The sequence below is a fragment of the Tenrec ecaudatus genome, chromosome 10 (genome assembly GCF_050624435.1).
Source record: "Tenrec ecaudatus isolate mTenEca1 chromosome 10, mTenEca1.hap1, whole genome shotgun sequence".
NCBI lineage: Eukaryota > Metazoa > Chordata > Mammalia > Afrosoricida > Tenrecidae > Tenrec > Tenrec ecaudatus.
The window spans coordinates 80,060,554-80,085,158 of record NC_134539.1 but is presented as its reverse complement, the minus strand read 5'-3'; the positions used below and the strand labels follow the sequence as shown (position 1 = coordinate 80,085,158).

The 24,605-nt window shown below is 40.0% G+C and overlaps 1 protein-coding gene and 1 pseudogene across 2 annotated transcripts in view; one reads left to right on the top strand and one right to left on the bottom strand.

Annotated features, from left to right (window-relative positions):
* RALGPS1 (Ral GEF with PH domain and SH3 binding motif 1) overlaps window positions 1-24,605 on the top strand; it is a 362,265-nt gene that overhangs the window by 162,976 nt on the left and 174,684 nt on the right. For both annotated transcript variants that reach the window (XM_075560767.1, XM_075560766.1), the window contains exon 8: window positions 13,369-13,495. In XM_075560767.1, coding sequence (XP_075416882.1) covers window positions 13,369-13,495 — 127 coding nt within the window. The remainder of the gene's footprint in view (window positions 1-13,368; window positions 13,496-24,605) is intronic.
* LOC142458044 (zinc finger CCHC-type and RNA-binding motif-containing protein 1 pseudogene) lies at window positions 18,443-19,067 on the bottom strand (annotated as a pseudogene).

The window sequence follows — 24,605 nt, the reverse complement described above, 5'->3', positions numbered from 1 at the left end:
TAATAAGGAGTATTTGGCCAATTTGACTTTCCAACCCTGGATTTGGCTTTCTAGCCATGGATTTCAGTGATACTGTAGCATAAACTTGAATGAGAGGGAAGGATAGCCCTCGTTGGTGTTTGAGGGAAACTTGTAATTGGGGAAGAAACGTTGGTGACATTGTGGTTATGTGTTGATCTGCTAACTACCAAGTTGATAGTCTGAAACCACCAGCTGCACCATCGGGGAAAGCTGAGGCTTTCAGCTCCCAAAGAGTTAGTCTCAGAAACTCAGGGGATGGTTCTGCCCTGTCCTCCAGTATCCATGAGTCAGAATGAACTCAACAGCTGTGAGTAAGTGATTCGCACTTGGGGATGTGGCACTGGATGAAGCTCATGGCCACTGAGAGCACAGCAGAGGACACGATGGTGGCACTTTGGCAACAGCAGCAAATACCAGAAAGTTGTTCTTTCATCTCCTTCACACCTACTTCCTGACCCTAAAACACAAACCATAAAGCTTTCAGCCGTGGCCAATGGAGCATCTGCTACCAACAGCAGCTTAAGAACCCAGCGCCCAAGTCACGTGCGCAAGAGACGCAAGAATTGGCCAGAGGAATTTCCTGTTAAAACCCGGCCACAATCAACTCATTCTTTCCCTTTTGATTAGTATTCGCTGTTCATACCTAGCTACTTGTGATTGGCACCCCGCTTGCAAGTGGAGCTAAAGGGTCTAGAAAAATAGAAGAATCAGTTAAAATGGTCATCACATGGCCAAGAATCCCAAGTGTCCTTGTCAAAGACAAAACCTAAAAGCCTGTAGGCAAAGCAAAACAAAAACAAAACCCAACCTTCTACAAGGCCCATGTCTGCCTCTCCCCTCCTTTCCCGGCTGGTAGAATGCATTCCCTGCCTCCGTTAGCCACCCAGCTGCTCCCATGCACATTCCTGTGTGCCCCTACTTCTGGAACTGCTTGTGCAGTCTTTGGCTTCAGGGCTTCTACAAACTGACCTCTGCCAGCAATTTCTAGGACTATGTCCTGAAGCCCCTCCATGCCCCCATGGAGTTTGTTGTCTTTTTTAAGAGGCCACTCAGTGTTTCTGACCCTTCCTTGTCTTGGCTAGCCCTTGTCATTGCTTGGCCAGGGTTGAGCGAAGGGGTATGCACATTGCTGTCTGACACCCCCTTGCCTCTGCCCCATCTTCTAGAACCTGAATAGGCTGTCAGAAAACTTAGATTAGGGGACCCATCTCAACCCACTAGCTTTACCTGTGAGACTTTGTAAGAGTACCCCTTGAGTTGCATAGCTAAACTCTAAAGATATTAACAAAATGATTGGAAACAGGATCAAAAGTATCTAGCAGCACACATTGTGCATATATTTCAGGGTAAATAAAAAGTATTGATACCAAATCATGGAAATCATTTTTAAACCTAAAATATCAAAATGTGTACTTACTGTTTCTCGACATCGACATCTCCTGCTTCTAGGTCTCTATGTTCCTGAAGGCAGGGCCTCCATCTCTCTCTCTCTAACCCTTCCCAGAAGAATTACAATTGATGTATGTATATGTATGGATTGTGATAAGAGTTGTATGAGCCCCTAATAAAATGTTTTTTAATTAAAAAAAAGAATTGTATAATATGTGGATTAGGTGCTAATAAAATGTAAAAAATGAAAAAAAAAAAACACTTGAGATGAACTCTTTCCATCCTCACTTCTAAAGAGGATTCTGGATGTACTTCTTCTAAAGTACATTTGTTCATTTTTCTGGTCGTCCATGATATATTCAATATGCGTTGCCAAGGCCAATGTTTCTCCAGTCTTCCTTATTTATTTTCCAGCTTCACGTGCATAGCATATGATTGAAGAATATCATGGCGTGGTCAAGCACCCCTTAGTCCTCATTTTCCTAATGCACGTAAAATATTGTTTGATTTCTTGGGTGTTGCTTTCAGAAATGTTGGCTGTAGATCCAAGTAAGATCAACTTCCTGGTAATTTAAATCTTGTCTTCATTTATCATGATGTTGTCTATTGGTCCAATGATAAGGATTTGGGGTTTATATATTGAAATGTAGTCCACACTGAAGGCTGTAATCTTTGGTTCTCATCAGCAAGTGCTTCAATGTCCTCCTTGCTTTCAGAAAGCAAGGTTGTGTCATCTGCATGTTGAAAGTTATTAACGAGCCTTCATCTGATCCTGATGGCATTTTCTTCTTCTCATAGTCCAGCTTCTTAAATTATTTACTCCGCATGCAAATTGATTAAGTATGGTGTGCCAGCGGCTTACGTGGAGAGCCAATGTTTTGAGAATGATGAGGGCAATGAATGTACAAATGTGCTTTATATAACTGATGCATGTATGGATTGTGATAAGAGTTGTATGAGCTCCCAATAAAATGATTTTTAAAATAAATAAGAAAAAAGAATTCCATGTTTTTGACCTATATCACCTCACACAGCAGTTTTGGTAACCTTGTGGGATTAAAATCATATTCCTTTTCAATGTTCTCTGAAATTTGGTGATAGAAGTCTGAAAGGTCAGGATTAAAGCTGTAGGGCAGAGAGGATAAGGTTTCTAATGCAGTTCTCCTAAGATAGTCCTTGCTGTCCTGGAAGCAGGTGCTTTGCTCTGATGGAAAGAAATTCCTCAGTGCATCTTTCTTGGCCTTTTCTCACCAAGGTCATTTCCAGCTTTGTAAAAATTTCTCCCCATAGGCCCCCATGATTGCCCTGTGCACTTTGAGAAAACCTTTCAAAATTAACCGTTGGAAGTCCTGCAAACAGTCACTACAACCTTCTCGGCTGACCCCCCTCCCTTGAATGGAACTGGCCCAGGAGGGTCCTCAGAATCACTATTTTGGTTGAACTTTTAAAATTTTATTTTATTTTTTTAAATACTTTTATTGGGGCTCTTACATCGCTTATCACAATCCATACATTCCTCCAGTGTGTCAAGCACATTTGCACATATGCTGCCATCATCATTTTCAAAGCATTCTCTTCCCACTGAGTCCCTGATATCAGCTCCCCATTCCCACACCCCCTCTGTCCCCCGCCTGCCCTCCCTTATGAACCCTTGATAATTTACAGATTATTATTTCCATATCGTGCATCGTCTTCCCTCACCCCTCACCCACTTTTCCGTTATTTGTCCTCCTGGGAGGGGGTTCTAGGTTGGTCCTTAGGATCAATTCCTCCTTTCTCCCCCCACTCTCCCCTAGTCCTCCTGGTATCTCTACTCTCCTTGTTGGCCCTGAGGGGTTTATCTATCCTGGATTCCCTGTGTTTCAGGCTCTTATCTGTAGCAGTGTGCATGATCTGGTCTGATTTGTAAGGTAGAATTGAGGTTATGATAGTGGGGTGAAGGAAGCACCAAAGAACTAGAGGAAAGTTGTGGTTTCATTGATGCTATACTATTCCCTGACTTGTCCATCTCTTCCTTGTGACCCATGTGTGAGGGGATGTCCAATTGTCTAAAGATGGGCATTGGGTCTCTACTCCATGTTACCACCATCCATTCACATTGGGTATGATTTTGTTCTGGGTCTTAGATGCCTGATACCTGATCCCATCAACACCTCATGATCACACAGGCTGGTGTTGTGCTTCTTCTATGTGGGCTTTGTTGCTTCTGAGCTAGGTAGCCACTTGTTTATCTTTAAGCCTTTAAGACCCCAGATGCTATATCTTTTAATAGCTGGGCACCATCAGCTTTCTTCAGCACATTTGCTTATGCACCCATTTTGTCGTCAGCAATTGTGTTGGGAAGGTGAGCATCACAGAATGCCAGATTGTTAGAACAAAGTATTCTTGTGTTCAGGGAGTACTTGAGTTGAGGCCCAATGGATTGGACCCTTTTTTTTAGGCACCTTTAATGAGACTACGACAATGTCTCACTGAGAGAACTCATCTGCAGCCATCCGGATTGCAGAGACACATTTAAACCCATTTTGTTTGGAATGAACTCATGCACGGGACCTGGAACCCTAGTAACAATAACATTGTACTTACCTCACATCTTTATATGATTGGGTGTGCAGACTGTTAAAAGTTAATGTAAAAAAAGATAAAATTATAACTTGTAGAAGTATAAGATGAATACTTGTGAGAGATTAATTAATAAGGGGATTGGTAAAATAATTACAACTGTAACAAAAGGGAGCACAGAGTGCCACCCACTTATCATCATATAAGGAATGATGAAGTGATTTTATAAATAATGCACACTTATGATGTCATTGTTCTCAGGATGGGTGGTAACAGAAACGGCTTGCCTTTTGATGGGCAGGGATTATTTGCACTACTCTCAGTTTCCTGTAAGTTAATGTCTATTTGGTACAGTATTTAAAATAGCCTTTGTTGTTGTTGTTGTCAGGTGCCATTGAGTCAGTTCCAACCCATAGAGACCCTGTGCACCACTAAAGGAAACACCACCCTGTCCTGCTCCACCCGCACAGTTGTCCCATGTTCGAGTCACTGTGTCAGTCCATCTCCTTGAAGGCCTTCCCCTTTTCCATGATGTGCTTCTCCAGGGCGGTTCTCTCCTGACAACATTTCAGAGTAAAGATGGACTGCCAGGACACACACTGGAGTTTAGTCAGAATTTTCCCTCTGCTTCTATGTGTTTCCTTATGGCAGTCTTCGTTGCGCTAATACTTCACGTTAGCCATTGACTCTGCGGTCCCTGAGTAGCCCAAACAGTCGAGTATTAGCTAGAAGGTCGGTGGCTTGAGCCTACCCAGAGGCGCTTTGGAAGACAAAGTAGGCGACATGCACCTGAAAGGTCATAACTGGACAACCTGATGGAGCAGCTCTGGTCTGCACATGGATGGCAAAAATTTGGAATCAATAGCAACCATAACAACGTGGCTTAGTAGCTGTTGTTTTTGTTGTTTTTTTTTTTACTTTTCCAGCAAATTAAGAATTTAAATTCACGTTTTAAAAAAATCCCAAATTTCTTACTCGGTCTGTTGAATCCATTGGTCCATCGATTATCCACAGCACTAAAAATTCTTTCCATTCCAACAGTAGACACTGGAATTGAAATAGATAGATTTGGGGGCCAATTTTAACATATTCATAGCAACAGGCTCTTTATGAAAAATGTTTCCACATATCAAAAAATGTTATTTTCTCAAGGTAAGGGAAGAAGATACCAACATTCTCAGAAGAAAATTGGAGGCAGTGGTTTTATTTTCCTCCAAATTTGACCCTCTTTGCCAGAAGAGGGGATTTTTCATGCGTGGTCAAAGACAAGGTACTCGGCATGATAAGCAAGATTTTCAAATGCAACCTGCTTTATTCAGGTATTTGGCTAAGATTTGTGGTTTTCCTGACTCCTGACTTTGTAGTTTGTGAGTTACATTTAGATCTACCTTCAGCCAGCACTTGACACCATGAAAATCACTTAAAAGCAATATGCAGAGACATGATTTTTAGCTTATAATTTTAGTTTGCGCTCTGTTCCGAATCTGGGAGGAAGATGAATCTTTCTAGTCTCATGAAGAGTTGCAGTCTCAGGAAGCCATAGGGCCTGCTTTTCCCTTTCCGAGTGGGCACCGACTTGATGCCAGTGAATTTGGTTTGGTGTTTCTGATCACAGCCCTATTATGAATCCTAATGCTGTATATTTCTGCTTTTTGCTATTTTTGTAGACATTTTACCTCTTTTGTTGTTGTAAAAGCTAGCCTTTGAGTTTAGTTACTTATTTAGGTTTAGTTTGTTTTTTAATGTATCAATTTCTAATTTTATCTATTAACGTATTCTTCTTAAAACGCATTTTCCACCCAGCTCCTTGAGTTTAAAGTTGGGTTCATTTGTATTCGTTATTTCTTGTTTTATAATTTTAAGCTGTTAATTATCTTCCTAATTCAGTTTTGGCCTCATCATATAGTTTATAGTGTTCTCATTGTCCACGATTTGTAAATATGAACCCATCATTTTGGTGTTTAGTTCCCCTTTTACCTGAGAGATATCGATATGTTCACTAAAGTCCCAAGGAATTAGATTTCAAAATTTTTTATTGTAACTTTTATCATTATTCTTACCTTCAACACATATTTAGGCAATATCTCCCCTATAACAGGAATTGTGATGTCAATCATTTTTAACTTTATAACTTTCAGTGACAGCAGAGCCAACCCTGCTGGAGCCTGAGCCACCCTGGCGATCGTCCCTGTGTTTGAGTCTGTTGGTGCCGGCACTAGAGCAATCTGTCTCATCCCGCCTCCCTCGTTTGTACACTTTCCCAGGCACAATGACCTTTCCAATGACTGTTCTCTCCTGATCACGTGTCCACAGGGAGGAAGACAGTCTTGCCATCGTCCCTTCTAAGGGGCATTCTGGCTGGACTTCCCGCAGGACAGATTTCTGTTGTTCTGGTGGTCCACGGCACTCTGAATGCTCTTCACCAGCGCCGTCATTCGAAGGCAGCAGTCTCTGTGGTCTTCCTCAGTCATTGTCCAGCTCGACCTGCATGGGAGGCAGGGGTTGAGTGCACCTTGTCCGCAGAGTGTCATCACCTCTCCCACTGCAGAGAGAGGTCTTGTGTAGCAGATTTGCCCAATACAAAACATTACTTAATTTCTTGACTACTGCTCCCAAGAGCATTGCTTATGGATCCAAGTAAAAATAAATCTTATACGACTGCAACCTTTTCTTCATGTGTCAGGATATTATCTTTTAGTCCAGGTGTAAGGGATTTTGTTTTTATTTATATCGAGTTTGTAACCCACACTGAAGGCGGTAGTCTTTAATCTTCATCAGTGCTTCTTGCCCGCCTTGGTTTCAGCAACCACTTCTGTGTCCTCAGCCTGTCACAGGTTGTTAATGACTCCTCCTCCGAGCTGGATGCCCAATTCTTCTTCACACAGTCCGTCTTCTTGAAGTACTTGCTTAGCACACATCTTGAGTAAGTACAGCGAGAGAAGGCAGCTGTGATGCTGTGGTACATGCCTTTCTTGATTTAAAGCCATACAGTCTCCTCTGGTTCTGTTTGAGCAGCTGCTTCTTGGTGTATGTGTAAGTGCATGCGCACAATGAAGTGTTCTGGAATTCCCGTTCTTCTCAGGGTTCTCCATAGTTTGTTTTGACCCACACAGTTGAATGCCATGGCACAGTCAGTAAGACACAAGTGAACATCTCTCTGAAAGTCTCTCCTTTCAGCCAGTATGACAGACTGACAGATGAGTATATTTATTGTATGTTACATACAATATCTGTTTCTATATGGTATCGGGTTTTTATTGAGCCTTCTTTTTCTCTGGAGTTATCTCTCACCAAGGGCTGATTCAACATGGGCAAGTTCTTTTTTTGAAATTGCTGAAAGGGTGCACAGGGAAGCATACACCAGTCCAAATACACATGTTTCTGCGTGTGTCATCGCCTGCCATTGGTTGCATTCCTCAAGTTGTACGAGTGGTCTCACTTTCCTCTCAGCATGGTTCCTCCCTCATTAGCATAACTCACTGTCCTCTCAGCTGCCTAAGTTTTCCAACTGCTTTTGTCAAGTTGGTTCCATATGAAAGAGCACAATGCATGTGTCAGACATTCTTTACCAATCAAGTTGAAGTATGGTTTGGTTTAAAGATGACTTAAAGAGATATATTTTTAGGGGAGGGAGGGGGAAAAAATAGGACCTGATGCAAGGACTTAAGTGGAGAGCAAATGCTTTGAGAATGATTGGGGCAGGGAATGTATGGATGTGCTTTATACAATTGATGTATGTATATGTATGGATTGTGATAAGAGTTGTATGAGTCCCTAATAAAATGTAAAAAAAGAAAAGAGGAGAAAAAAAAATGATTAGGGCAAAGAATGTACAGATGTGCTTTATACAATTGATGTATGTATATGTATGGACTGTGATAAGAGTTGTATGAGCCCCTAACAAATTGTTAAAAAAATAAATAAATAAAATAAAATAAAAAGTTAAAAAAAAGAGATATATTTTTTAATTAGTTTAGAATTTTTAAATAAATAATTGTATTGGGGGCTCTTACAGCCCTTACTCCAAACATCATTGTATCAAGCACATTTGTACATATGTTGCATCATCATTTCCAAAGTATTTTCTTTCTACTTGAACCCTTGGTATCAGCTCCTTTTCCCCCCCTCCCCCCCTCCTGCCTTTGTGAACCTTTGGTAATATATAAATTATTTTCATATTTTACACCATCCACTGTCTCCCTTCACCCATGTTTCTGTTGCTCGTCCCCCTGAGGGTGGGGTGTATGTCGATCATTGTGATTGGTTCCCCCCTTTTCCCCCACTTTCCTCCTACTCTCATGTTATTGCTACTCTAATTATTGATCCTGAGGGGTTTATCTGTCCTGAGTTCTGTGTGTCAGGAGCTCTTATCTGTACCAGTGTACGTGCTCTGGTCTATCCAGATTTGTAAGATAGAACTGTGGTCATGATGGGGGCGGGGGGAAAGCATTAAAGAACTAGAGCAGTGGTTCTCAACTTGTGGGTCACAACCCCTTTCACAGGGGCACCCAATTCATAACAGTAGCAAAATTACAAATTGCAGCGAAAATAATTTTATGGTGGGGGGCTCACCACAACATTAGGAACTGTATTAAAAGGTCGTGGCATTAAGAATGTTGAGAACCACTGCTCTAGAGGAATTGTTGTATGTTTCCTTGGTGCTATACTGAACCCTAGCTGGCTCGTCCTTTCCTTGTGACCCTTTTGTGAGGGGATGTCCAATTGGCTATAGATGGACTTTGGATGTCCGTCTAGACTCCTCTCATTAGCATCTAAATGGATGGTTATTTTGGGTCTTCTGATACCTGATCCCATAGACACAACCTGATCACATGGGTTGGTGTGGTTCTTCCATGTGGGCTTCATTGTTTCCCTACTAGATGGCCGCTTGTTTAATTTCAAGTTTTTAAGACTACAGATGCTATATCTTATAATAGCTGGGTACCATCAGTTTTCATCACCACATTAGTTTATGTACCCATTTTGTCTTCAAGAAGCTGAGAATCACAGAATGCAAGGTTATTAGAACAAAGTGTTCTTGCACTGAGGGGAGGACTTGAGTAGAGACCCAATGTTAACTACATTAATAATTAACTTATAAATATATGTACATCGACTTATATCCCTAGTGTTATATATTAATATATTTACATATGTACATGCCTATGTTTACACTTCTGTAAATGTTTTTTGCCTCCTAGTTCTTTCCTCTATTTCTCAAGGGATATTTTGAATTTGAAGTATAAAATGTATCTCAGGATAATAGTTTGAAGCACTTGCTGATGAAGATCAAAGATAGCAGCCTTCAGTATGGACTATAGCTCAAGGGAAAGAAAACAAAATCCTCACACCTGGACCAAGCAGTAATATGATACATGGAGAAAAGATTAAAGTAGTCAAGGATTTTGTCTTTCTTGAATCCAAAATCAGTGCTGTGGAAGCAGCAGTCAAGAGACCAAACGATGTATTGCATTGGTAAATGCTATACAAACATGAGAATTTAAAACTCTATTTCTCATTTCCCCCATTTTGATCAGGATATTTTTATAGAATCTTTGATCAAAACATTCAGTAATGGTAGTCTGGCACCATCAGGGTCTTCTGGTCTCATTGCAGTTGCTCATGAAGGCAGTTCTCAAAATATTTCCATTTCTTTTCTTCATTCTTGACTCTTCTTCCTCTGTTGCTCCAGGCAAATGGAGACCAGTTGCTGTCCCTTTTACAATGCAGGCACGGTGGAACAGACTAGGAAATAGAAGACAAGAACTGAATGCAATATTTATGCCAATTAACTGGGATTTCTCAGAAGAGCTAGATCTCTACATCAAGAAACCCAAAACTGAAGTAGACTTGAAGTCTTTAGAGACATACAAGTTCATTTCAAACATATGGGGGGAAAAAGGAAGAAGAAGAAAGAAAAGTGTTTGGTTGTACATAAGTAGTTCCTACCCACAGCTTGCTTTTTTTTTTTTTTTTTGTAAAAATAAGTATCATACATTTGTCAATTCCACATTTTAAGGTGAAAGACCTGTTGCTCATTTGTCATTTCTTTACTTTTCCATTTTGGACCCACTGTTTCCTCTATGCCATGCCTTTCCATTCCTGGCTTATTCACTCACTTCACTGGAGAACAGTTCTCCAGTGTTTTTTATTAAGCATGCATGAAAAATACATAGGTGTTCCGAGGTTTTATGACTAAAGTTCTTTTATTCTCTCTTCTATATTTTCTTGGAGGTTTGGCTGGATTCAGAATGCTAAATTAAAAAGCAGTTTCCATCAGAATTGTGGAGGCAATTTTCCCATTCTAAGTCTGAATTATTACCTCTTTCTGAGTCTCATTTGTAGGCACAAAATGGAGCAAAAGAGACACCAAAGCTTTCTGAATATGTGTGTGAGTGTGTGTAGGAGATGCAGGTTGGTAGGTAGTCTGTGGATAAGGCAAGGTGAACAGAAAAGTATGTGGATGGTTTTGGATTTAGGAGGAATGCAAATGTAACCTTTGGCTAGCTAAAGAACCCTTATTGTTAGTTTGATATCGGTCTGTGAGGGCTCTTTCCGTATTCTTCCTTATGTTATCTTGGTTACATGTGTTAGAACACTGGTGACAGGCTCATCACCTCTGTGGTACCATGCATGGATAGAAGAAGCATCTGGCAGGTTGGCTGATAGGTTGAACACCACATGGGGACATGTGCAATCATTCAATTAGGTCCAAAGAAACAGTGGTGTGGGCTCTGGAGCCAGCGTGGCTCAGCCACAGTGTTTGTGAAGAAAACAATGGGATTTATTTGACTGCTCGTTGAATATGGGTGATTGTCAGATAAGACAGGTTTCTAGGTTCTGTGAATAAAGAAATGGCCTCCATGCACACCTAGGATATCAGATTCTGATCTAGGTATTCATTTGGCAAATGCATCACCTTTAAATGCCTCTTTCAAATATTTACAATCTATCTTGTTGCCGTGCGTGGTTAGGTAGAGGGTCAGCAAGATGGATTGACACAGTGGCTGCAACAGTGGCTCAGACATTGCAACTGTGAGACTGGTGCAGAGCCAGGCGGTGCTTTGACCATTGTGCACAGGGTCCCGTGAGTCAGAGCCAACTGCATGGTACCTGACAACAATGCTTTCCTGGGTACCTCCATCTTCAATAATGCATTCTCTGTCGTCTGGGTTTCAGCTCTGCTCCTTTCCTCCTCAGTTGTTAAATGTGTGTGTGTGTGTGTGTGTGTGTGTGTGTGTGTAAAGTTGTTTGTTTGTTTCTATTGAGTCCAGTTCCCCGAGGGCTTGGACAAATCACTTAAGCATTGTGTTTATTAACCTGAAATGAAGACACCAACCCTGACCGCATCGCTCATCTATATTCCTGGGCTTTGTAAGGAAGAGTTGTTGTTTATGATTTTACTTTACAAATAGCAGATGGAAGATGTTGTTTCTTCCTGTCCATTAATGTTATGGATAACAGCTTTGAATTGATGAGCCAGTTAAGCAGCATTTATGCCCTGATATCTCCGAGTTGCTTGGTGAGAAATGAAAAAAGCTTGATCTTTATTTTCTAATTTCTTCAGCCTATTTGGTCTTTTCTTCCCGAGATGGTCAGGAGCACTGAGCTGCTGCTGCCCAGCTGCATCCTCTAGCACCCCAGAGGCTGAGGATCGAGGAATCAGGAAGGACCTGCCAGGCTTGCCTACTGCATGGCCTGAATCCTCCACTAGCCGACTTGGGTCCCAAGAATTTCACTGGATTGGGCTGCAGTTTTACTGTCTTGATCGCACTAAGCACCACTGCAGAATGACCTGCAGGTTCTTAGTGTGATTGTCGGACTATCTGTGTTGTCCGTGACTGGAGAGTTCTAACCAAATTGCTTGGAGATCGGTTTCCCCTCTACCCCTGCCATTGCATTCTAAAGGTTGGTAGTTTAAAACCACCAGCTACTCTGTGGGAGAAAGATGAAACTTTCTACTCTCTCATGTGGAATTGTTATGTGTTAGAATTGACTCCGGGCCGTGAGTTTGGTCTTTCTGGTGCGTATGAGAAGAGTTCAGCAGTGTGAATTTGAGCCTAGTTATTATATAACAATTTCCCCAGCACCTAGTGTGTCGATGCAGTCACATCTCTGATCTGTTCCTCTGCTCCTCTAAAAAACAAAATGAAATGTCAGATAAGAAGTTGCCCATCCTACTGATGAACCCAGGGAAGGTTGCTTTAGTACAAGGGGGAAACTGGCCTGCCTCCCTGGTGCTAAGAAGTCACTGCACCCCTTCTCTCTGCTGTGGGATGGGGCTGGTGAACACTGGCCTGTTGGCTTATGTCCTACACAGACTACTAGGTCTCAGTGGCAGACCTGAACTGCTTTTCCATTTGTCTTAATCACCAAAAGTATTGGGTCCTGGCAACTGGACTTGGAGGAAGTCCCAACATCAGCCACGTGCTGGGCAACAGCCTTCCCTCCCTCCATCAGTGAGTTCCCTCTTCCTCTCACGGCTTCCTTTTTGTTCTCTTAGCCTACACGCCTGTCCTCAAACCCGTTTTATTCAAGGGGAGTTGTTGCCATGTTCTGGCGCTAGGTTTTAATCCTGGGACTCACAGAGCCATCACAACACGAGTCCTTAGCGTCAAGTCTTGGAAAGCAGGTGAAGTGTCTAGTTCTCCTTTCCTGGTGACCAACTTGTGTACCAGAGATCTCAATCGCAGAAGAATCTCGCTTCTCTCATTTCTGGGTTCTGGATACCTGCTCCTGCTGCACTTGCTTAACTTAAGTCACCTCTTGGGCAACTACATGTAGAAAAGAAGGGGATCTTATTATTTTGAAAATACTATACTCTGATGTAAATGTGACAAGGGCTACAGGGATTCTGGAAGAGAAAGCCTAAATTGGAAAGAGGGCTGGCCTGTGTACAACATGCACACATAAATCATGGGGTGGCCCGAGGGTCTGCAGCAGTGGGAGCTTGTTGAGCAGAAAGCAGGCAGCTATGGCTGGGGGGTGGGGGGTAGGGGAGAGGAAGAGACCTAGAGTTGTTGTGGACTAACTCTTGGATGCTCTTGAGCTTTGTCTGAGCGTGTTGCTGGTGTGGAGTCTGTGTAACTATTGTAGAGGTGGTGCTGTGCAGGGGATTCTGGCATCCTTTCTAACTCTGGACTAGCTGTCTGCAGAGGACATCTCCATGTGAGAAGTTCTATGAAAGTGACAAAATCGAACCCATGAAACTTGACTTCTCTTGGGGACATGGCCTTTAAAAAAAAAAAAAAAGCTTGTATTTGTGCCCACGACTTAGCATTCTATAGACATGCCATTTAGAAAGTTTCCTTTGAACCTTACCCCACAGTTATCCTTTGCCTTTCACTTCTTCTGGCGTAGTCCCTACTTTCTCATGCTCTGTATCCTCCTCTCCAGCTTTTGAACCGAAAGGACAAGACCACCTTTGAGAAATTGGACTACCTGATGTCTAAAGAAGATAATTACAAGCGGACTCGGGAATATATCCGAAGCCTGAAGATGGTTCCCAGTATTCCCTATCTAGGTAGGAGTCTGAGCTGCCTTATTATTTTTGGAGAAATCTATTCTATGTCAAGTAGGATGCTTTTCTAGTTTCTAGTTAAGGAATTTTCAGGAAGCCACATTGGCCATGGATAAAGAGATGAGTGGATAGCTCTTTGAATGGGAGCAGGCTGTGTGATCCTTCCCAGGGATGGGACATGATGAGGTCTTTGAAACAAAAGACAGCCTGCCTTTTCTGTTAGGTGACTGGGGAATCACAAGCCTGCAAGGAGGAAGGGTCACGGTTTTAGTAACAACACGTTGACCAGCTCTCGTCCACATTGTCCTGAACTGGGGAACCCAGGCCCAATTCCCTCTGTTTTGGTTTTATGAGTATTATTCATGTATTTGATAAGAATTGCCAAAATAAGATTTTCATAATGAGTGTTGATTTTTCTGAATACAAATTAATGCATGTTCATTCTAAGGGACTAGGAGGAGGTTAGTATGATTTATTCTCCCTCCTAGAAAGAAATCATTATTTAACTCTATATCCTTCCATTTATTTTAGTGTGTATAAAAATATACACTTTTACTCCACTGTGCTTGTTGGTGTCCCAGAGTGGTGCAACCAGCTAAGCTTTGGACTACTAGCCAATGGGATGGTGGTCCCAGGTCACCCCGAGGCTTGGCCATCTTCTTCTGGAAGGGGACAGCTTTCCAGAAAAAAAACATGGAGTCGTTCTTCCCTGCACACAGATTGCAGCTTGATGGTGACTAACAACAATGGAGAGTGAACACTTAATGTCCTCACGACTGTTTCTGTAGTATAAGGGGACTTCAGAAAATTCATAGAAAATTGAGTTGAAAGGATAATGGAATCTTCCCATGACCTTTGTGATGCCCCTCCTGTAACTCAAACCCATGAAATGGATTTGTCATAGTTGAATCTTCTCTCAGACTGATTGCCAAGTTGTTCCTAAGGTTTTTGTGGTTATAGTGCTGCAATATGCATTATATAATTACTGCCTTACGTTAAATCTCTAGAAGTGCGATACAGATTGCTTAGGTAAAATCATGTGCGTTTTGATGTATATTTTCAAAATGCTTTCTAGGTAGGTTGTGCCAAGTTTGACTTAAATTCGGATGAGATGCCCATTTTCTCCCACTTGCACAAGTACTGAGCATTTTCATGGCGTCTTTCCTCCCCTTTTTCTTCATCTTTGCAGATTTGATAGTTAAAACTACTTGTAGTTTGTATCCGAGTTATTCCAGTTTTGTGAAAAGTGCTTCTCTCTTTTTTTGACTACACTAAATCAAAGTATTTTGAATGTCAAGGGAAATAAGATTTCATAAAAGCAACCCACTCTTAATATTTCAGGGACCCAGTATATTTTTGAAGTGTCATCTTTGATAATTTTAAAAATTTCTTCCATAGACATTATTTATTTAGATTTTCTAATTCTTTGGAATTCTATTTAGAAATTTTTTTAAGTAGAAATTGTCTTATTTAGCCCAGGATTTTGAAAGTTATTGGTATAGTGGAGTTCTTTGAGTTTGAAGAGTTTTTTTATAATATTCTTAAAATTTTTAATCTCCTTGTACATATTTGCTTTTGCATTCCTAATATTTCGCATGGTTGCTTTTACTTTCCTTTTTTTAATTTACTATGCCAGAAGTTTCCTACTAGTCTTTTCAATTGGTTCTTGAATTTACTTACGTTTATTTCATCTTTATAATTCGCTATTTAACATCAGTTTTATGATGTATTTCTTACCCCCATTTCCTATATTTAACAACTCTGAAATGGGGGTGAATCTTTCAAATGATAAGAAAGACTTGTAACATTTCCCACTTGGCAGCAGTGTTTCCCGGAGCTACATGAAACGACACATCTTAACAGATGACATGACATCTTAAATTCAGCTTGTCTTGTTATTCTGCTAATTACTTGGGTTGAATTAAAATAGGGTTATACAGTTTTGTCTAATTGTTGCTTTTGGCCCCTTACATGTTTTAATATAATGGTCTCGGTGCTATTCTTTTAATATTCTGTAGTTTGGGTTCAGTTTTTCTTTTATTTGAATATAATTTAAGTTGGAGTTTTAAATTTTTCAAATATGGGCCTTTTGAGGTTTTATTGAACAGCTTTACTGTGATATGATTTGTGTATCATAGAATTCATCTACTTACAGTGTCTAATTCGGTGGTTTTTAGTATGTTTACAGAATGGTACACCCATCACGAACAATGAAGTTTATAACATTTTCATCACCTCCAAGTACCCAGATCCCATGATCAATTTTTCTCTGTCTCCCCATCCCATTTCTGCCCAGCTCCAGGCAACAACTAAATGACTTTCAGTTCCTATAGATTTGCCTATTCTGAGCATTTTATATAAATTGAATCATGGAGTATGTGGTCTTTTGTGACTAGCCTCTTTCCCTTAGCATCATGCTTTTAAGGTTCATGCATGTGATAGCACATACCAGTACTTCACCCCTCATGCTTTCTCAGTAAGATTTCCTGTGTGAACATAACATAGCTTATTCATTTGTTCACCAGCTGGTTGACCTTTGGGTTCTTTCAACCTGTTAGCTGGTATGGGAAGAGCTTTGGCTTTAGAAAATAGTTTTGTCACTATTTTAAAGATTTTTTTACATTGATTCAGAATATGTGACATGTTATATGCTTTCTAGACATGTGAGGGGACTGTACATATTTTTGTCCATGATAGACTAAGTTGTCAAAAATCAGTAATTTAAATATCACAATATTGTAATTGTAAGAGTAATTTGAGACATTGTAACTTTATTTATAGAACTTGTTTATATAAATTGATAATTTATTAAGCTACAAGACACATCTCAAATATTTTTTAAAGTTAGATGTTTCTGACATCTTAAAGTTCATTATGAAATATCTTGGTTTTATGTGTTATTTGCTTTTATTTCTGTATATAACATTACTTCTTCAACTGCCCATTTACATTTTCTTTTCATTTCTGTCAGGAATATTTGACTGTTTTCAATGTTGGCTTTGTTGGAGGTGTGTCCTCACAAACAGCATTTAGTTGGAGTTTGCTTTTGAATGCAGCTGTAAGTGTGCTTGTTAATAGGACAGTATAACCTCTTTACGTTTGTGGATAAACTGATTTATTTAGTCCTAGTCCATATTATTGAATTGAAATGAGCATCACTCTGTGCCATTTTCTTCTTCATACTTCTTTATCACTCCTAATCCTCTTCTTAGGACTCACCACAAGTATATTGTCTTTCTACTTGGTATCTGTCAAAGCCCCATCTCAGAACCACATATGGAGAAAATATACGCATTCCAATACTGCCTGAGGCGACAGTGAGTGGAGAGATGAGGTTAATGTTGCTTGAGTAAAGACTAGCCCAGCCCACTGCCTGCTTCCGGCGCAGCTAGCCGTGGTGCCCCAGCAGTGTCAAGGGTCGTGTCTTCTCTCTAACCGTAATGGGTTGGAGAGCTGTCATCATTGTCTGGTCCACTGCTAAGGGTTTTAATGCATCATCTCAGCGTTTGCTCACAATGGCTCAGTGAGTAAGCTGGTTCTGAGAGGTCGCCCAGGGTCACATAACTGGAAATTGGCAGAGCCAGGTCTTTGTCCAAATGTTCTGGCTACAATTTCAATGTTTTCTTTAATTTTAATTTTGGTGTTTTGTAGTGAAATATACATAACAAAAATATTTGCTATTTCAACTATTTTTATGGGAACAGTTCAGTGACACTACTTATCTTTACCATGTTGTATAAGCACCATCACTGTCTGTTTCCAGTTTTTCGTCATCCTGAATGGAAACGCAATGCTCCTTAAGCAAAACCTCCCTGTTCGCTTCTCCTACCTGCACCTGGTAATCACCAAAAAGCTTTTGTTTCTATGCATTTAAGCACTGCAGATGTTTCATGTACGTGGGCTTACACCATATTTGCCTTTTAGCAGATTCCAACCCAAAGGTTGGAGGTGAGTCCACCAGAGGCATCCTTGGGAAGCCTGATGGAGCACAGTTCTACCCTGACACACAGAAGGCTGCCAGGAGTCAGCATTAAGTTGATGACAATTGAAAAATGTTTCAAGGTCACCCATGTTGCAGCATGTATCAGACTTCACTTCTCTTGTGGCTGAGTAATGTTTCTTTCTTCTGCATGCCACCATTTTGTCCACCCATATGCGTTGATGGAGCCTTGGGTTATTTCCACCTGTTGGCCACCGTGAAGCCCTAAGCTCTCGACACTGCCCTCTCTTTTTCTACTGTTTCCCTTATCAGCAGTGCTCATGATCACTGCTGAATTGCTCACTGCCATTTGTGAATTCTGGGACACTATGTGAAGTGGCTCAATAAAACTTTTTATTGTATATTGAGTGAAGGTTTGCAGAACAAATAAATTGTTTTGACTCAATAATTTGTGCTTTTGTTTCAAGTCATCAATTACAATCCTCACAAGATAACATCACTCATCCCACTTCTACTCTCTCCTGTTTCCATGCTTCCTTTTTTTTTAATACAAAATTCTCGTGAAATGTTTACTGATGTTACATAACAGTAAACCATTCCATCTTTTCAATTTTGGGGGAAAGTTTTGTTTTAAGCATCTAACTTATTTCAAAAGCACTCATGCAAACCAATCTGATATGAATATAGCCTCCTAAATACATGAGCCTCCCAAATAAATCATTGTAATGTCTGCTTTCCTTCTTGGGGAGACAGTAGCATTACTAAAATAATATTTTCAGACTTAAGAGTTATTAACAAATCTTGATATTTTTTACTCTGCTAGGGTAAGATAGAAACATGATACTGTAAAGTTATGTTCACTTTCCTATGAACTATTTAATAGTGACAATTTATTTGATCACAAGTGTTCTTAAGCTCAAAATTCTAAAAGCAATCTTTAGTTTGCAACTGAAAAGTGTACTCCAAGATTTTACAACATTTTAATGGTATTTATAGGATAAATATTAATTTTAGTCACTAAGTTCCTCCTCATCACTGAAAATGTGCTTTTCTTGATCCTTGGGCGTCTTGAATCATCTGATGTTGAAGGCTTCTCCGAACTGGCTTTCCATCTTCTTTCTTCCTCAGTGTTGGCTTGCTGGAAAGCAATGGCTTGATGGAGACTGTTAAGAGCTGGGTTTTCCCCTTCGTCTTCACTTACTTCTGCTTCCTCAATTTGTTCTTCTGGTTCAGGAATGTGCTTCTTTGGAAGTTCATGTTCTCCAAGCATATTTTTAGGACAGGCTTAACTTAAGTGACCACTTTCCCCACATTCATAACACTTAGATTTATTGAAGTGGCGTCGCCTTCTGATGGACGCAGCTGCTCTTCCATTGTCAATAGCAATACTTGCTTTTATCATTCTACCAAATAACTGCTTGTTGTTCATTGCTTGGGTAGTTTTGTGCAGATTCTTTATCCAAAAATAAAATAAATGCAACCCTTTACTCTTCCTGGTGTCTTTATCTTTCATTGTAGTAACCTTTACAACTTTAGCATATTTGGGAAATATCTGGTGTATGTCATTGTTTGTGAGGGAAAGGGAAGGTTGGGTACATATACTGCACTTTTACTTGGGGCCAATCCACCACTCATTTCTTCCGCTAAGACACCCGAGAGGGATTAGGAACTCGCTAGCCCCAGATTCAACTGAGCCTCAACCCTGACTATTTCTCGTCCCACGGTTCTGCCTCTACCGGGCTCTCCTTAGACGCACTCAGTCGCATTGAGGACCCCAGCCTTAGGGGCGGACCCAAACTTCCTTTTGTCCTAGCTCTTCCTGCCCTCTGAATTTTGCCATTGGGCAGATTTAATTTCAAATGGTAAATTGTTTGCCTCACCGAATAGGCCCGACTATTGTTTGGTTGAAAATTGAACTCTTGGTACGAGATGGATTCCAGTCTTGAAGGGTAAACTAAAGACCCTCATCCTGGGGTGTCGGCTAGCCTCTGTGGAACCAGCACAGCTCATCTCTTTTTAATGATTGTGAGTTTCGTTCCATATTTTTTCTTACTCTTTCTAGGACCGTTTAGTATGTTTTCCGTCAGAGCTATTTGTTAGTAGCAGTAGCTGCACACTTTCAGGTCTTGTGGTCATTGAGGCTGAGATTTACTTGGTCCTTTAATCCTTTGGATTGATTGCTTTCCTGTATCTTTGGTTTTCGTCATTCTTCTTTGCTTTGGGTGGGGAGAGACTACTAGCTGTGCCTTGGCTGCTCAGAAGCTTTTCACCTTTTCTCTTCTCATCAGAGTCGGAGTTGCCATTTTCTTGTAGACGGTTTTGCCAATTGACTGATGTCCTCCAAGCCTGTGCTCCTGCGATCTTATGCCTAATAACTCATTTCCTCAAGGTGTTTGATTATGGCTAAGAAGTTTTTATAACTTTGCATCCTGTATACTCTATTAATATCTATGAGTATATTTGCAGCTTTTGTGAGTACCTAAGCAGAAATATCCTCTTTCCAGTCTATATGTGTTACTGAGTATAGACCCATTCACCTTCTAGCACCAGTCTCATTGGCATGCCTATTTATGTACCTGCTTGTAGATTGTTCTTATGACTGTTATTTTAGGACTATGTATGTAACAGTGTTTACTTCTATTGCTTTTAATTCTTGTACTCCTCCCAGTGTCTGTCTTTGCCCGGAGCAGCTTTTGCTGACCTCCCCTTGTGACATATAGCCTTCTCCTTCACCAAAACTAAGACGCACGCACGTTCTAGTAATCGTGACCCCTATTCCTAGTAGCCATCCAAAACTCTTCTTTGGGTATGAAGCCTTTCTTGGCACTTTATAGTTTTATAATGTGGCCTCATGCAATATTTGTCTTTATGTGACCCATTTTTTCAGCATAATATCCTCCAGGTTCATCCACATTATGAGGTGTTTCACAGACTCATCATTATTCTTTAACATCTAGTGGTATTTCATCGTGTGTATGTACTATTTTCTTTTTACACGTTCACTTGTTAAGGCCACGCAGGTGGTTTCTTTCTGTTATTGTGAGTAGTGCTGTGATGAACATGGATGTGTACATAGCTACTCCTGGCTTGGCCTGAGGATAATGGCCCTGCTGTTTGTGGCATTTCTGGACCATGTGCTTTTTTTCGATTTCCTATGTTAAAGGCAGTGAGGTACCATTTTTCCCAGTACATGTACCATTGTACAGTCCCATCAGCAGGACATGAAGGTTTGGGGCTCTACACACTCTTGCCAGCATTTGTTGTTTCCTGTTTTTTTTTTTTTGTTTGTTTTTTAAGCATTTCTATGAATGCTGGGGTGAAATTATATTTCTTTGTTGTTTTGGTTCACATCTCTCTAATGGCTAATGAGGAACTCTGGTGGCACAGTGAGTTAAGCATTGGGCTGCTAACCATAAGGTTGGTGATTCGAACTCACCAGTCTCCCCACGAGGAAAAAAACGAGGCTACTAGCTCTCATAAAGCTTTTCAGCCTGGAAGCCTCACGGAGAAACTCTCCTATCTTGCAGCTTCCCCAGGAGTTGCAATCAACTCAGTGACAGTGGGTTTTAGTGGATTGTGAGCATTTCTTCTTGTGTTTGTTGTTCCTGAATATCTCCTTCGGTGAAATGTCTATTTATTTCCTCTGTTTCTTCTTTAATTGGATTATTTGTCGTACTCCTGCTCCTCCTCGGATGTGGCTCGAGCAGGAAGCATGCAGGGCCTGAGACGTCACAGACCTGCGACCTGGAGCAGCTTGGAGGCGGTGAATAAAAACTTCAAGTCTGCAATAAAAATTGGCCTCCAGTAAACTACACTGCACAAAAATGGGAAAGAAATCGAATGGAGTCAAAAAGTGAAAGGATTATTTGACTTTTTGTTTTGAAGTGTTATGTCATTGCCACTTTCCCCTAGTCTGCAGGCTCTCTGCTTACTCTTTTTGTGGGCCTCTTGTGCTGTGCTTGCCTGTCTGAGTTTTAGGGGTGCCGTCCTGTGCGCTTTGTGTGTTTCAGATGTGTTTGACAGCATGTTTATGCTAGGTACTAGGGCCCCTAAGTTTGTGTCTGATTTTTATTTGGTGGTCTTTATAGTTTGGGGGTTTCTATTTAGTTTTTTGATTCATTCATCTTGAATTTGTTGTTGTTGTTAATATAGTGTGCTAGATAGATCCTGTTTCATTTTTCTGCAAATGGATGTCCAGTTTTGCCAGCACCGTTTGTTCAAAGAGACAAAGACACTGTAGCTCTTCCCCATCTAATAGGTTTAGGCTTTTTGTCAGAGTTCAGCTCTCTCTATATGGATAGATTAATTTTGGTTTCCCAGTTCTGTTCCATCGGTCAGTACCAGGCTGTTTGGCTACTGTGGCGGCATAGGGAGTTTAAGATGGGCAACATGAGGCCTCTCCTCTCCTCTTCTTTAAAGAGTGCTTTGCTTATCTGAGTCTTTTTATTTTCCATATAAAGTTGGTGATGGAATTTTTGTCATCACCTTAAAGTGTGATGATAGAATCCAGATCAGGATTACATTATATCTGTAGATTGCTTTGGGTACTATTGGAATTCCTACTGTGTTGTTTGCCAATCCAAGAGATGTTATGTTCTTTGATTTATGTAGATCTCTTTTGGTTTCTTAGAATAGTGCTCATGGGTTTCTTTGTATTGTCTTTTGTTTCTCTGGTGAGATTTATTCCTAAATATTTCATCTTTTAAGTGATGATTGTAAATGCTATTTTTTTTCTAGGTTTTATTTTCAGAGTCCTCTTTGTTTTAGTGTAAAGGAATTCAACCATCTTTTGTCTGTTGCTCTTATGCTCTACGATTTTGCAGACTCTTCAAATTAGTTTTAATTTGCCAATTTGGAGGTCTTTAATTTTCCCTTCTTGCTTTATTACTCTGGCCAGCGCCATATTAAAAAGAAGTGGCAATAAAGAGCATCCTTGTCTTGTTTCCTTCACACAAAGGGAGTGCATCTAGCGTTTCTCTGTTACGACTAATGTTGACTGTCAGCTTTGGACCTATGCCTTTATATTGAGGAATCCCCTCTACTCCTATTCTCTTGAGCACTTTTTTAAAAATCAGAAATGGATGTTGGATTTTGTCATATGCCTTTTCCACAGTGTTTGATATACATGATCAATTCAGTTCTTTTCCTTGTTTTAATTTACGTAGTGAATTATGTTGATTGTCTTTCTGATGTTTAACATCCTTGCATGCCTGGTCTGAATCCCACGTGTTAATGAATTATTATTATTGATACATTGTTGCACTCTGTTGGCTGTGCTTTTGTTGAGAACTTTTGCAATCATGTTTTTGAGGGACGTTGGCCTCTACTTTTCTTCTTTGTGCTGTATTTACCTAAGATTGGTATCAGAGCTATACTTGTTTCATAACATGAATTTGAGGGTAGATCCTTCTTTTATCCATTCTGGAATAGTTGGGGTAGAATTGATCTCAGCTCTTCTGTGAATGTTCAGTAGAATTTTCCAGGGAAGCCATCTGAGTCGGGACTTGGTTTTGGGTTGAGAGTGGGTTTTTTTAAACCTGTTTTTCTAAATGCATGAAGTCACCAGTTATACATGTTTCCAAGTAATCATTACATTCCAAACCAGGAAAGTTGCCAATACATTTGAAAATGAGAAAAATATATGTACGGTTTCTTCCATTCATGATATAAAAAAATGAGTTTAACATGGTTTATAATGTATACTTTTTATTCATTGACAAAAAAAGTTTATAATGCATATGTGAATGAGAATAAATATGTTCAGTTCCTCCCAACAGGATCAGGAATTCTAGAGTTTTACATCTTTTCAAAGTAATTAATATGTATGTTAGAGGGGAAAATACTCAATTCAATGTGTGACTAAGAAAACAATATAAAGTTTCTCCCATTCATGTATGTGGATTAAAATAATTTTTATGTCTTTAAAATAATAATACATGCAGTTTCTCCCACTTATGAATGCAGGTTTAAAGAGTTTTTCACATTTCCAAAGTACTGTTTAAATTGTAAAGATGGTAAGTAGTGTATCAGTACTTAAAAACAACCTTTTTATTGTGAATGAAGTGAAGGGTTACAGATACCTTCAACAATTTGTACATATTTTGTTGCAACTCATCCTTTTGCAATTTTCTCAATGTACTATCACTTATCCCACTTCTCCTCATGCTTCCTGTTTCCAGTTCACCTCGTTCTCAGCCCTCTGCTGCCCGTAGGATTATTCTAACATGGGGGTGAGTTTAGTTCTGAAGGGTAATTAAAGACCATAGTCTTAGGGTTTTCATCCATCTATCCAATAAGTCAGCCCTATTTCTTATATGACTTGTAATTCTGTTCCACATTTTGCCCCTCACTCTACTAAGGACCTTCTTCTTTTTGGATGTGGACTTTTATTATTATAAATTGACCTGAGCACTGCTTTTCCTATTTCCCAAAGATTTTTGTGTTATTTTTTTCATTCTCATTAAATTTAAGCAATTAAAAAAATTTTGTTTTTATTTCTTCTATTATCTAGTAGTTTTAAGTAGTGTTATTCAGTTCCCATATAGTTGATTTTTACCATGATCTTTTTATGATCAATACATAATGTTAGAGTATTGTGAGCAAGTAGATGCTTTTGTAGTACTTTGGTGTTTTAAAATGTATTGAGGTTTGCTCTGTGACATAGTTTATTCTGAAAAATGTTCCGCATGCACTGGAAAGTAATGTGTGTCATGCTGTTCCATATGTCTGAGTCAAGTGGTTGGCTTTGCTGTTTACGTTCTATGTCTCTGAGTTTCTGATTGTTCTGCCCTTCATCAGAGTGGTGTGTTTTAAAGTTCATACAATTATTGTGGAGTTTTCTATTTCTCTTTTTTATTCTGTTTAAGTTTGATTTATGCATTTTGGGGCTCTTTGATTAGATGCATAGATATTATTATGGTTCTATCCTCTTATTTGATTGGCCTTTTAATCATTATATAAAAGGGTACCACCCCCAAAAGAGGATCCGCCCCAAAGCGATGTATTTAAATTTTTTTTGAGACAACCTTATCAAAATACTCTCCATTACAATTAATACATTTGTCAAATCTGCAATTCCATTCTTGTAAACACTTTTCAAACTCATCTGTTTGGATAGCTGACAGCACCTCCCTTGGGTTTTTCTTCTTCACCTCTTCTACTTCGCCAAATCAT